Source organism: Vipera berus (assembly GCF_964194415.1).
Source record: "Vipera berus genome assembly, chromosome: 3".
NCBI classification, from domain to species: Eukaryota; Metazoa; Chordata; class Lepidosauria; order Squamata; family Viperidae; genus Vipera; species Vipera berus.
This window is the reverse complement of record NC_138204.1, coordinates 54,123,741-54,137,458: the sequence shown is the minus strand read 5'-3', so window position 1 is coordinate 54,137,458 and position 13,718 is coordinate 54,123,741. Positions and strand designations below refer to the sequence as shown.

General features: G+C 40.0%; 1 protein-coding gene across 2 annotated transcripts in view; it reads right to left on the bottom strand.

The window, feature by feature from the left end:
- AHCYL1 (adenosylhomocysteinase like 1) overlaps positions 1-13,181 on the bottom strand; it is a gene marked incomplete at its 3' end in the record, with an annotated part of 54,505 nt that extends 41,324 nt beyond the window's left edge. For both annotated transcript variants that reach the window (XM_081323181.1, XM_081323182.1), the window contains exon 1: positions 12,928-13,181. In XM_081323181.1, the coding sequence (XP_081179307.1) occupies positions 12,928-13,038 (111 nt within the window). In that variant the 5' untranslated portion in view covers positions 13,039-13,181. The remainder of the gene's footprint in view (positions 1-12,927) is intronic.
- Positions 13,182-13,718: the final 537 nt, after the last annotated feature.

Below are 13,718 nucleotides of genomic sequence, written 5' to 3'. Positions count from 1 at the left end.
AACTGCATGAAATTGTTAGATCTTGTTGTCTGGTTGTGCTGGGGAAAGTAATTGAAGGTACATATTTCCATAGAATACGGCTGAAAGTTGTAAAAAAATAATAATCAAAAAAAGGAGAAACACGAGTAGAAAACACCCCCACGACAATTTCCCATTAATCCATTCTTCAACAAGATACCTGACTTCCAAATCTACAACCCTTCCTTTTCAAGTGTTAATGGCAACTCTGGGACACTTACATGCAATGTTGCAGCACTCTGCATCTATCTCACCCATAAGATTCTCCGCATACACCATCACACTTCAGTCCAGATCCTGGGCCAGCTATTTTTTTTTCCCCTACTACAAGCTTTAACTGAATAGAGTCTGCACAGCAGTAAGCCTGTTACCAAGGACACAGTATTGATCAGAGCATATATTATAGTTCAACTAGCTCGCAATGACAGGAAGGCGTACGCTATAAGGTCCAGGACTTTAACTAGGCCAAAGGAAATCTGCCTTTTGTAAGAGTTTCTTACATCATAATAAAAATATTATTTGAGATCAATAGTATGGACCTATTTGGTAATGATGGTGGTATGTGGAAGGCTGTGACTTAAAATGTAAGAGGACTGAAAGGGAAGAATTGCTAAGCACATTGATTTGTGCTTTAGATTGTAAGCCGCCCTGAGTCTTCGGAGAAGGGCGGGATATAAATGGGATTAAAAAAAAAAGAATGAAATGAAATGAACAATTATAGTTACGTTGTGTGCCAACAAAACTAAGAGAGCAGTGAAAAATATAATAGATCTGAATATCCAATCTTTTAAAAGGATGCCTGATGGAATACTGAAGTGAAATCGACTGAGCCTAGATACATCTACATTAATATGTTGATGAAGAAGCAAATATGATATGCAAATAAGCGCCTGTAATCGTATTCACTCTTTCAAGCTAAAATATTTTTCTTGCCAGGGTCAACACCTGGTGACTTTACACTGGGTTTTCTTGGCAGCAATATTAGGTTTTACTTGGCCTGCAAAATAAATCAATGCTTCTCATGAGAAAGGTATTCCATGTCTTCCAAAAGTGCTTTATGGTATGATCCTTGGAAAACATGTGGCTGCTTTAAGATGCTAGGTTCAAACATTAACATTTATATTCTCTTAAACTCCAAAGTATTTTCAAAATCAAGCAAAGGATAAAAGGACAGGATGCTATGCCTAAGAAACAATCACCATTTCTTGAAATACTAATGTGGATAAATCAGCAAAAAGGCTTTTGGTGGCAAATGAGGCCATTTCTTATGGTAGTCAGTTCCATTTATAATTCATACCAGGACTGCAGCAAATGTTAAAGTTCAAGTAACTGCCCAGAAAAGATTGCTTAGCTGGCAAAAGATCCTACCTACTATGCATGCCATTTGGGTCTTCAGTAACCTTCTATCAGGAAACCATGAAACTCTCTAGAACAGGGGTCCCCAACCCCCGGTCCGTGGACCACTACCTGGACGCGGCATGCCAGCAACCAGGCCGCAGAAACAAGCAAAGCCCCATCCACGGGATGCAGGCAGCACACAAAACCATGCATTCTCTGGTCCGTGGAAAAAACTCTCTCCACGGAACCGGTGCTCTAGAACACGTGGAATTCTCCCAGCACTCAGTTGACAACTTCTGTTGTAACTGGACTGAAAGTACATTTATATTCCACCGTTCTAGACCTTGGACATTCTCAGAGTGACTTAACAACAATTAAAATAAATAAAGGGATCTTTTTAAAAGTTGTATGAACATCATGAAAAGCATATAGAGGACAAGGAGGCCACTACATACACAAACATAAAGACTCTCACAAACTGAGTAGTTTGCCACTGATTTTTTGATTGTCTCCCTTTTAAGTACTAGCCAGTTTCAGAGATCAGGCAAAGTTGGCTAACCACTGCCCCTAGTTGGACATGGATTCTTTTACAGGAATTCAAAAACATTAAATGTATTAAAGCGAATTTTAATACTGGTGCTAAGAGCTTTTGTCAATTTTAGAGGGAAGAGGAAATAATAAAATATTCAAATATACTCAACAAAAGTATTTTATGAGAGGTCATAGGAAGAAACTATATTTTTGTGATATGAAATATAAGAGCCAAACATATCTGACTGTGTTTTCTATGATTGGCTTTTGCAAAAAGGTACCATAAAAAAGAACAATATTGAGAAATTATTAGCTTCTCTCATTATTAAATTTATTAAAGAATCTTACTTGCTTTGCTTTGCAGAAAAGGAAGCCCCATGGCACCCATTGTAATCCAATGAAACTGTTTTAGGGGATGATTGTTTCAATTATAATGCAAAAGATATAGCTGCAATCTTTTCTGGGTCTTACAAGAATACATTCTTGCATCAAGGTTAATTAGCTAGGAGAAAAGAATCACAGCAGCATTTTACAAAGGACTTGAGATAAATGTGTCTAGTACATTCTACACAGATTAAATTCAGTTAACCAATTAATGTATGGCTGCAGTCTGCTTCCCTCGTGCCCCCATTTATTTGAGTTCACCCTGAATGATCTTTTCTCATCAGTTTGCACTGTATTGTACTGAGTCAAACCTGCACTGTGGCACTAACATTCTCCTTGGCATCACAAACACACGAAAAGCTTCAACAGAATTTTCTGATGGCATCACACATCACTAAAACAAAGCTAAAATAAAAGCAGACTATTGCTTTTATGGTAATGATTATGGAGAGAGAGGTCACAAAAGGAGCTACATTTGATAGGCCAGAAAACAAAGAGTAATAACAAGACTCAGAGTTTCCATTGCCATAAAGAAGTTGAGGCACATTTTGTTGCCGTTTCATACTTTTCAAGTATCTTTTGTAAATTAAAATGGCTGACTAGATGTGATCAATAAAAAGTTACTCTTTCCACTACAATCTGAACAAAGTACAAAATTGCAAATTTAAGATCTACAGATCTACAAATTTAAGGTTTAGAAAAGGGCTTTTCAACCAGTGGTACGGATAGCACCTGTGGTACATTTGGCACCTACTAGGACCTAGGTGGTACGCAACCATCCTAGAAAAGTGGTAGCGGGGGAGGGGAATGAGCTGAACTGGTGGTAGCACCATACAAGCCTGGCTGGAGCTGCAGGGCTGTCAGGGCTCAGTGGAAGCACCAGGATCAGCACCAGGCTCCAGCTGGAGCTCGGCGCTGATCCTGGTGCTTCTGAGCCCAGAAGAAGCACCGATCAGCTGGAATGTTGCAGTATCTCCAGGGTCTTGTGATTTACATTCAGATGCTTGGCAACTGATTCATATTTATGACCGTCACAGTGTCCCAGGGTTATGTGAAGTGATCAAAACCTGCTGCAACCACCCAGTAGAGGGGGGGGAAATAAAAACCAAACAACGCCCCCCCCACACACACTGCCCATCCTCAGCAGAAATGCTCACAACAATGAAAACCTCGGACAGGAGGAAGAGCGCCGTCGGGGGGGGGGGCAGGGAGGTGTCTTGTTCGGCTGTGGCTTGGGGGGCACTTTTTTCAGTGCCATTGTAACTTCAAACAGTCACTAAGCCAACTGTTGTAAGTCAAGGACTACCTGTACTTCATCAGGTGGTACTCGGATGTTGCCATATCCTAAAAGTGGTACAATGGGTGAAAAAGTTGAAAAGCCCTGGTTTAGAACTCAAGTAGCATGTTAGTTATACAACAGATCATTATGCTATTATTTTCTTATTTACAATACTGTAATTTCATTCCAACACACATGGCTTTTTTGTCCTCCAAAACTTTCCTTAACACAACTGCACTTACAGGATCTGATAGCTAATGTTTTTTATATATTTTCTTGGGAAAATTTCTCAGTTTGTCACATTAAAACTAACAAGCAAACACCACTGTCAATGCTCCTCAAGCCATATATAATGTCAACCCCTCTGGCTTTCCATTTAGCAACACATCAGGAATTTCCTTGTAGAATGTCAAAGAACTATTAAAGAGATGAGCTATGGAATAAAACAAGACATTCCATAAAGGATGAATTTCTGATTCAGAAGCAAACACAGAATGAGAAAGGCTAATTATATCATATCAAATCATATTATATTTTTATATATACTCTACTCTACTCCACTACACTACACTACATTATACATTAGATTACATTACATTTTACTTCCCAGAGGGTAACTCAGAGAAGTTGGTGATATTAAAGACTTTTAAATAACTTTAATTCTGGCCTGTCACAAAAGGCTACACATTATTTTAATCAGAAATTGTTCCTAGCTATGAATAGTTGGAGAAAAACATGAAACTTTCTATACTTGCCACAGCAGCAAGCTTTTAAACGACGGAGAATCTGACATTGCCTACTATGGAAGAATGGATGGTGAAAGTAATTAAGCTGGCTGTAAAGGCAAAATTGACAGCCTTGATCAGAGAAAAGACACTAATTTTAATGCTGGCTGGAAACCTCTTTTGGACTTTTCATGAACAGAAAAAAATGAAATTATGACATATGGATTTGATGCTGAAATAACAGAAAAATGGTCTATGTAGTAAAATTAAAGTAAATTTATAATATCTGCTATAAAATAAAGTTGGAAGTCATTTCTTTCTATTTTTTTCTTCTTTTTGCACTTTTGGCTTTGTTTCTTTTTTCATTCTTCACTACTTGCTTTCTCCTACTTCAATTATTAGTTTCTTAGTTATATTTCTTTATTTGAAATTTTTAATAAGATTATTCATAAAAGGAAATTGCTCCTATGTGAAATTATATTTGTAATATATTCCCAGTAGACAGGGCCTAGTTCTTTAAACATAAAATTCAGTCAGGTAGATAACTTAGTGGTTCTGGGGCAAAGTATTTATTCTGTATTATTCTTATTGCCTCTTATCTCTTTTGTGTCTAACCAAGATACAGGAAAATGAAGAACTCAGCCAGCAAATTATATTTCTCCTCATCAACCATCTTGCAACTAATGGCCATATTTCTCCATAGACTTAGTCTTAAACCAGCAGATATGCTTTGAATTAAATATGCCATATATGCATCTTAAGGTAAAAATATTATGTAATATGATGATTCATTCTTAGAGTATTCTTACAAAAGCCATAAATGTTAAAAAGCTTTGCATTCCAAGCAGTATTTAATCACTTGTAGCATATAGATATTACTCTTACTACTGGGTGCACAGAAGCTTTAAAACATTTTACCTAGATACAGTAGTTAGAGTTTAGAAATAATCTGAGCTTGAAAATATGCAATTTAAAAAAAGGAGTCCCAGTTCTTCTATTAGAAAAGAAACTGATGGTTAATTTTTGTACTGAAGTATGTCCATCTGTCTAGAAATAGGAGAAAGTCAGGTGAGTGGAAAGGAATGTCCTATGTAGATAGGGCAAGGAGAAATTAGAGTGGGTAGCACTGTGATAAAATTGATGCTTTCATATTTTGATTTTTATCTTTTATCACATTCATTCTATTGAAATTAGGTAAACAAAACTAGATTACCAATCTACCAGTAAAGCTGATAGGAAGTCACAAGCAAATTAGAGGAAGATTTCAATTTTTAAAAAGGCTTATAATGTTTGTTCAGACAAAATGCAAATGCTTCAAAATTTGCTTTCAATTTACCTAAGCCAGACTACAGAGCTGGTTTTCACAAAATGAAGAGCAAAACTTAGAGTTTGGGAGAAGAATACACTCATGGATCCAATTATCTGCCCAAACCATCTGCCAATAATTGCAAATATTTTCTATACAGCGGTACCATATGCATAAGGGTTGAAGAGTTTGTAGAAGTACATGTTAGTGAAGTTCAATATTTTTTCCTGTAATTTTAAATGTTTAGCTTTTCAAAATGGAAAACGCTTTTTGGGTAATAAGAGAAAAACTGAGGATTATTACTCTACCAGAAGATTCAATGGTCATTTCCACACTAGTGACTTAGAGCAGGGGGTCTTCAAACTTGGCCCTTTTATGACTTGTGGACTTCAACTCCCAAAATTCCTCAGCCAGGCATGCTGGCTGAGGAACTCTGGGAGTTGAAGTCCACAAGTCATAAAAGGGCCAAGTTTGAAGACCCCTGACTTAGAGCATCATCTAGCCTTCATTGACATGATCTAAAGCCTGCCTGCTATTTTTTTTAGCAAAACAATGGTTAGAGGACTCAAGAAGATCCTATACAGTAAATTGCAATAAAATAAAAGAAGTATTTCTTGATGTATTTCATTCTTGCTCATCCCTAATCCAATGAAATTGTTCATTTTATTTATGATGGGAACATGCAGATTAAGTAATGATTTTAAGGGGTCATAGTATGGCAAAATTTGGGAACCTCTGTTCTAAGCCATTCTTGGCAAGAATTTGGCTCCAAATCATAATTAACATTGTGGATAAGGTAGAAAGTTAAACTATAAACTGAAACCATGGTAATAATAAAAGGTTAACTGTTAACTTCCTCTTCATCAGACAAGAAAGTGGTTATAGAGAATAAGTGCTTTGGCAGCAGAATCTCTTTTGCTCTGATTACTTTTCATGCCTTCAGGTGAATGGAAGATTCTATTAAGAAACAAAAGACTGTGGGAAGCATGAGCTGATTCCAAGCACAGTGGAGGCACTGACTCCATAATCAGAAAAACTGGAAATTACTGGTACCAGCCAGTGCAAAGGTGGCTGGGATACCAGCCAAGTAGAACTGCAGATTGCTGATGATGGTGTTTTCCAGTGTTTTAGCTGAACTCCCATCAAACTATCAAATAACCTGGGTTCTGCTAAAGTAGAACAGACCCACTTTTCCAGAGGTCTTGTAGGTTTGCACGCATTTGTCATTACAGTTATCAGTCAAAAAATTTAAGAACTTAAAACTGCACGATATTGACTACAATCCTGCTGTAAAATAATGAATGAAATCTAACTAGGGCTGCAGCAATATGTATCACTGGAGAAACTACTTTATCCTAAGCTCTAAGCAAAACACAACAGTCAAATACTATTTGGTGCAAAATCTTATTTTATCTGGCTCCGAAGCTCAATCCTCTGAGGTATCTCATTTTGCCAAGATACCTAAATCCTTTGCCTCACTATACAAAAGTAGGGTTTGTTAGGCCTCCCCTTCTTTTCTGCTCTCTACTTTCTCTAATGAAGTCTTTCCCAGTTTAGAAAAGATTTTTTTTTCCCCAACTTGGTCTAATTCTGCATACCATTAGTAGTATGACTGAGAAACATTTATCTAAGAAATGCACCGTTAGTAATCCTACAGGTATGTATGAACCTATCCTTGAACTATTATTCATAGTTACAGAAAGGGCTGCCATTTTTTTTTAACTTAGGCATGAAAAGCCCTAGTAATAGCAGCTAAGCTAATGCCAGAATAACATTTTGCTAGTCATTGTTTCAAAAAGTTTCACTGATAGCTTTTTGAAATTAATCGCATGTCAAAGTTACTCCTATTTACGGGTTTCATCAGAATATTTTTAAAAGCATAAAAATGAATGTAAATCCTGTATTTCATGGATACTAAATTCCCACTATATACAATGAAGATTCTAAATAAAGTTGACTGGTGTAGTGTACTGGTTATGGTATTGGGCTGAATGTAGAAAAACTTGTTCAAAACCAATGGGTAACTTTGGGTAAGTCAGTTTCTTTTAGCATAACCTACCTGACAAGGTGAAAAGGGAAGGAAGGAGTGTGATGCACACTACTTTAAACTCTTGAAGGGCAAGTGATATATAAGTCCATCAAATACATAATACAATAAATCTGTATTTTCAGTTTTCATTGAAAGCATTTTTGATCATGAAATATAATTATCATAATGCATATTTTCTGTAAAAACTTACAACAGAATACATTTTGTTAAAAACCATGTATGTATGTATATATCTATGTATGTGTGTACGCATGCATGCATGCAAGTATGAACCAAAACTGGTCAATTTGGAAAACTAACACTTCAAGAAATATATATTATGCAACCGATAGATGAACTAAACAGGAATCTATTTGAAATCCAGAAATCTAGGAAAATATATGACCAGTAGACATATACTTGTAAACTTTATGTGCCAAAAGTTCCAAGTAATATGATCAATTTAAGAAGCAAGCCCCAGAATTACAAAAAAAAAAGACCAAGCATCACAGTTTACACAAGGGCCCATCTATTACTGCAATATACCAAGACTACGCACAGTCATTCATGCGCTCGTGACCTCCCGGTTAGACTACTGCAATGCTCTCTACATGGGGCTGCCCTTGAGGACCACTCGGAGGCTTCAGCTGGTGCAGAATGCAGCTGCGCGAGTAGTAATGGGAGTTTCCCAATACTCTCATGTAACACCTCTTCTCCACGAGCTGCATTGGCTTCCAGTTGCCCTCCGGGTGAGATTCAAGGTGCTGGTGATGACCTATAAAGCCCTAAATGGCATGGGTCCGGATTACCTTAGGGAGCACCTGCTGCCAGCATCAGCTTCCCATCGTCCTGTGCGCGCCCACAGGGAGGGCCTCCTTAGGGTTCCGACCTTCGCTCATTTCGCTGGGACTTAAAAACTTGGTTGTTTGAATTGTCTGGCCTGGACTGAGGGATTTTAAATTATATTAAATTAAATCAAATTAAACTAAATTAAATTAATTTTAAATTTCAATTTTAATGTTATCTTAATTTTGTGGGCTTGTATTAATTTAATTGTATTTTATTCTCTCTTTTTGTATTGTTCTTAACTTGCCCTGTGAACTGCCCTGAGTCCTTCGGGAATAGGGCGGTATATAAATTCAATTAATAAATAAATAAAATCTTAGTCCACTGAACTAAACAAGCTTAAGTAGATTTCAAACTTCTTAAGTGAGCCTGAACTTTCCAAAAGATTTGTTTAGTTCCCAAAAGTTATGAACATTAGTTTTTATACACACCCGTGACCACAGATATCAATAAGATTCATTCCTCTGAAGTTGGAGAAAGCATTCTGAACCTCTGATTAGAAATTGCAACACTGAAAACTTTCTCCTGCTGCACCATTAAATTCTGAAAGCAACAATTCCTGATGTCATGAACTAGGAAGCAGTGGGCCAGGAAGGACTTTGGACCTCCTGAGTATTAAGCATTCTTGGTCTTCAATCATATACCCATGTCCACTAATGGTACAGAACGGTTCTGGAGGTAATTTTTTTTAAAAAAATCCTTTCCCATTGTTGGCAAGAAATTGGAGAGTTAGGGGCCTCTTGTACAACTGCATCCTATGGTAAACAAACAAATAAATAAATAAATCCTACTGGTTTCAACAGGTTTACTGTCTAGTAAAAGGTGTGAAAAGATAATGTAAGAAAAATTATCAGCGTAGCTAAAACATAAAATATATGCAAGCAAGAAGCATTTACGCTGACAGTATTCCCTATGCTCCATTATTTTTTCTGAGACAGATGCCATTAACATTAAATGTAGTTTTTGGAATTATTATATGATTCCACTAGTTTTAAAGTTCTACTTTTGCATAGGAAAAGCCTCAAACATGAAAAGTTTTCTTTGTAAAATCAGAAGCACAACTTTTCACAAAAAACATTTTGGTGATATGAAGTTCAAAATGGTCAGACCAAAGCAAGCAAATTATTAGTTAAAGAAATGCTCTGTATGTAAGCTCTTTTGAATTTTAATGCAACATAGATACTGTGGACATTAAAACATCACATTTTCAATCATAAGACCATTCCATTAAATTTCACCATAATCATGCTTTAAAAAAGAAATTACATCTTTAGATGAAACTTTCCCAAATAGATATTCTTGTATAATACACCATTTTTGAGTGACAAATTGTATTGAAAAATTTGGATAAATACAGAATGTAAAAGATAAGTGCATTTCTCATATCTTGGAAATGTGAATTAAATTTGTTTACTTACAGATATAGTTCACAAAAATAATAGATATCTATAGAAGAATTCCAAATACTTAAGAACCTAATTTGACAATTGTAAAGGGCAGGGGTAGGCAACCTCGGCTCTTTTATGACTCAGGAATTCTGGGAGTTGAAGTCCACGAGTCATAAAAGAGCAGAGGTTGCCTACCCCTGGTAAAGGGAAAATATCTCAAATGTTTTTTAAAATTTAAAGTTTTAGCAAGATTTGTTGATTTAGTTTTACATTTCGATTCAATTAAAGCACCTTTTGGTGTAGCTCCTTCAGTTACTGTCAACCTATTGAATTTACTACCTAAAAGCTGCACAAAGGGATCAGTAGTATTTCTAAGAGGTGAACAAAACTTTCCAAATAAAGTAAATGAAACTATCTTAATAAGTTCAATTGTGCTTCAGTATCAATCCATTTAGCCTGGTACACTCCTGGTGCCTCTGAAGCTTTTGCTCTGTGCTCTGTTCAAGTATACTCCCGATACTCCCAATACTCCCATATTACACCCCTCCTGCGTGAGCTGCATTGGTTACTGGTTGTCCTCCGGGTGAGATTTAAGGTGCTGGTTCTTACCTATAAAGCCCTACATGGCTTAGGTCCAGGATATTTGCAGGACCGTCTGCTGCCAGGAACGACTGCCCATCGCCCTATGCGCTCACACAGGGAGGGCCTCCTGAGGGTGCCATCGGCCAGACAGTGTCAACTGGCGACCCCCAGGGGGAGGGCCTTCTCTGTGGGGGCACCTGCCCTTTGGAATCAACTCCCCTTGGAGCTCTGGATGGCCCCGGATCTCCGTTCCTTTCGTCGCGACCTTAAAACATGGCTTTTTCAACAGGCCGACCTGGACTGATGGAAGGAAGGTTTTCTTAATTTTGTTTTATTGTGTTTTTAATTGGACTATTTATGGGACAATTTGATTTAATACCTTTTAATGTTTGTATTTTGTGTTTTTATCGTTGTTAGCTGCCCTGAGTCCTTTGGGAGATAGGGCGGCATACAAATCCAATCAATCAATCAATCAATCAATCAATCATGATGAGCCTTGGTGGAGCAGTGGGCTAATGCCTCCTTAAGTAACACCAGCTGCCTGCAATTAGTGCAGGTTCGCATCCCACCAGGCTCAAGGTTGACTCAGCCTTCCATCCTTCCGAGGTAGGTAAAATGAGGACCCAGATTGTTGGGGGCAATTAAGCTAACTTTGTAATAATGCCGCTTGGGGTGTGTGTGAAAGTCCTAATAAGCAGGCATATACATAGAATGAAGGCTACTGCTAAGCTTGTAAGCCGCCCTGAGTCTTCGGAGAAGGGCGGGATATAAATGGAATTAAAATAAAATAAAAAAACCAATCAGTAAATAAATAAACTCAGTCATGCACTATGGATCAGCTCAGATGGAATTCTCAAGCAATTCTAAACGGAGAATTTAATTGTGCGTTATTCAAAAGCAATACCTGCAAAGAGAAGGAGAGTTTTAAAAAATGTCTAAAGCAAACAGGAGTACAAATTAGGTTCCGTTTAAATTGTGCAAAGAATATGCGTGCAATCTTTCATGGCAAGCTCTGAACCAGCACATTTAAGGAAGAAATAAACTCTATAAAGGATTATAAAAGACTGTGTGCACTATTGGTTTGTGGTTAAGGCAATCAGGCTGGAAACTGGAACCATGAGTTTTAGTTTCGCCCTAGATACAAAAGCCAGCTAAGTGACCTTGGGCTAGTCACTTTCTCTCAGTCCTGGGAAAGAGGCAATTTTGTAAACCACTTCTGAAAAACCTTGCCAAGAATACTAGGGATTTATCAAGGCAATCTCAGAGAATAGGACATGATTGAAAGGAACAAAAAGAAGCGCTGCAATGATGTAACGGGAACATACTTGGGGTTTATGACAAGAGAGCTGCAGCATGGAACAGCACACAAACTATGAAAGACACACAGTCACCAAGGATGCTTTCGAACTTCAGTACTGTAGAACTATATGAATACATTCTTATGGGATAGGTAAACACTTAAATCTTGTGGAGGGCAGTCTGCGTGGATCTTGGCCCCACACTGCTTCTAGCTAGAAGTGTGATAGTGGTGCGGACAGTATCATACCACCACAGGCGTGAAGTTCCAATTTAGTAAGGTAAAGGTTCCCCCGCACATGCGTGCTAGTCGTTTACAACTCTAGGGGCCGGTGCTCATCTCCGTTTCAAAGCCAAAGAGCCAGCGCTTGTCCGAGGACGTCTCCATGGTCATGTGGCTGGCATGACTAGACGCCAAAGGCGCACGGAACGCTGTTACCTTCCCACCGGAGTGGTCCCCATTTTTCTACTTGCATTTTTACGCGTTTTCGAACTGCTAGGTTGGCAGAAGCTGGGATGAGTAACAGGCGCTCACTCTGTTACGCGGCACTCGGGATTTGACCCGCCAAACTGCCGACCATCTGATCGACAAGCTCAGCATCCTAACCCACTGAGCCACCGCGTCCCTTTCCAATTTAGCATCCTGCCTTAAAGCAGCCTTTTCCATAGGGAGGGAAAGAACGAGGATAAAAGTGCCTTAATACAACTGCGGTACCTAGAGTCCCTCCTGGGCCTGGCAGACTGAACACCAAGGGCCGCTTTCAGCAGTTAACAAGAGTCCAAAGCTCCCATAATAAACCTGAGCCGCCGCCTGCCCAGCTCCAGAGCCCCTGTCCTCTTTCCCCTTCGCGGAGGTTTCCCCCCACCCACCCACCCCCTCCTTCTCGACGGGTCCGCACCCCTTCCCTTTCCGCCTGGCGGAATCCGTTTTCAGCCCCAGCCCCAAATCAAGGGGTGGGTGGGGAAAGAGCTCCTCGGGGCACGTGCAGAGGGCTAGCCGGCAGCCCGCCCCCGGTCCCATCCCCGGGGTCAAGAGGAAGGAGTTTCCCATTGAAAGGGCATGACTTTCAGGGGACGCCAGTCCCGGCCGGCACTTCGCTTCTCCTTTCCGAGGCCCAAGTCGAATCCGATTCCGCCCCGAGAAGACCCACCGAGCGCCCCCGAGTTTACTGCTTGCCCCCCACCCACCCCCGGGCGTCCCCCACCTTCTTGGGCGCCTTGGTGACCGTGGACATGAAGGAGTATTTCTCCGCGTCCTCCATCTCCTTCGTCTGCTTCAGCTCGTCCCCTGCGGCAGCGTCTGGCACGGAAGACATGCTGGAGAAAGGGGGCAGGAAAGGGGCAGAGCGCCCAAGCCGAGGAAGCGACGGGGACGTGCCTGCCGCGGCTTCCCCTTCGCGGGCTCCGCGACCTCCTTCCACGATCGCCGAGTCTGCAGCCGCCGCCGCCGCCGCGCTCCGGCAAGGGGCGGGGCCAGGCGAGCACCTGCGTCAGCACGCAGCCGCTGAATCGCCCACTTCGGGCACGAGAGACCGTACGCAAGGGCCGGGCGCCGAGCCTCCCCGCACAGGCGTCTGCAGCGCCTCCTGGCGGAACTTGCGCTCCTCGCTTTGGAGCCCTCGACTTCCTTTTGTTCCGCCGTACAAAAAAGCAAGAGAAGCGACCAACATCCAGATCCAGAAATACGTTTTTAACAAGGCGAAACCAACAACGCGGACAAAAATGTCCAAATAAGATGTGGCAAAAAGCGGGGGGGGGGCGGGGGGGGCGGTGTCTTTTCTCCTAGTGTAAGATAGTGGATGCATAGGCTCAGTAGGAGACTTATTGATCCATTGTTGTTGTTTTTCTGCAAGAGCTTAGAATAATTGCCGTTCTGAATATCATTAGGCCTTTTTTTCATTAGTTTATCAATTATTTCTGTTTAGATGATAATACAAGTCGCCTATACAGCAATTATTCTTTAAACAATATTGTTGGTGATGAGTCAATTTGATAT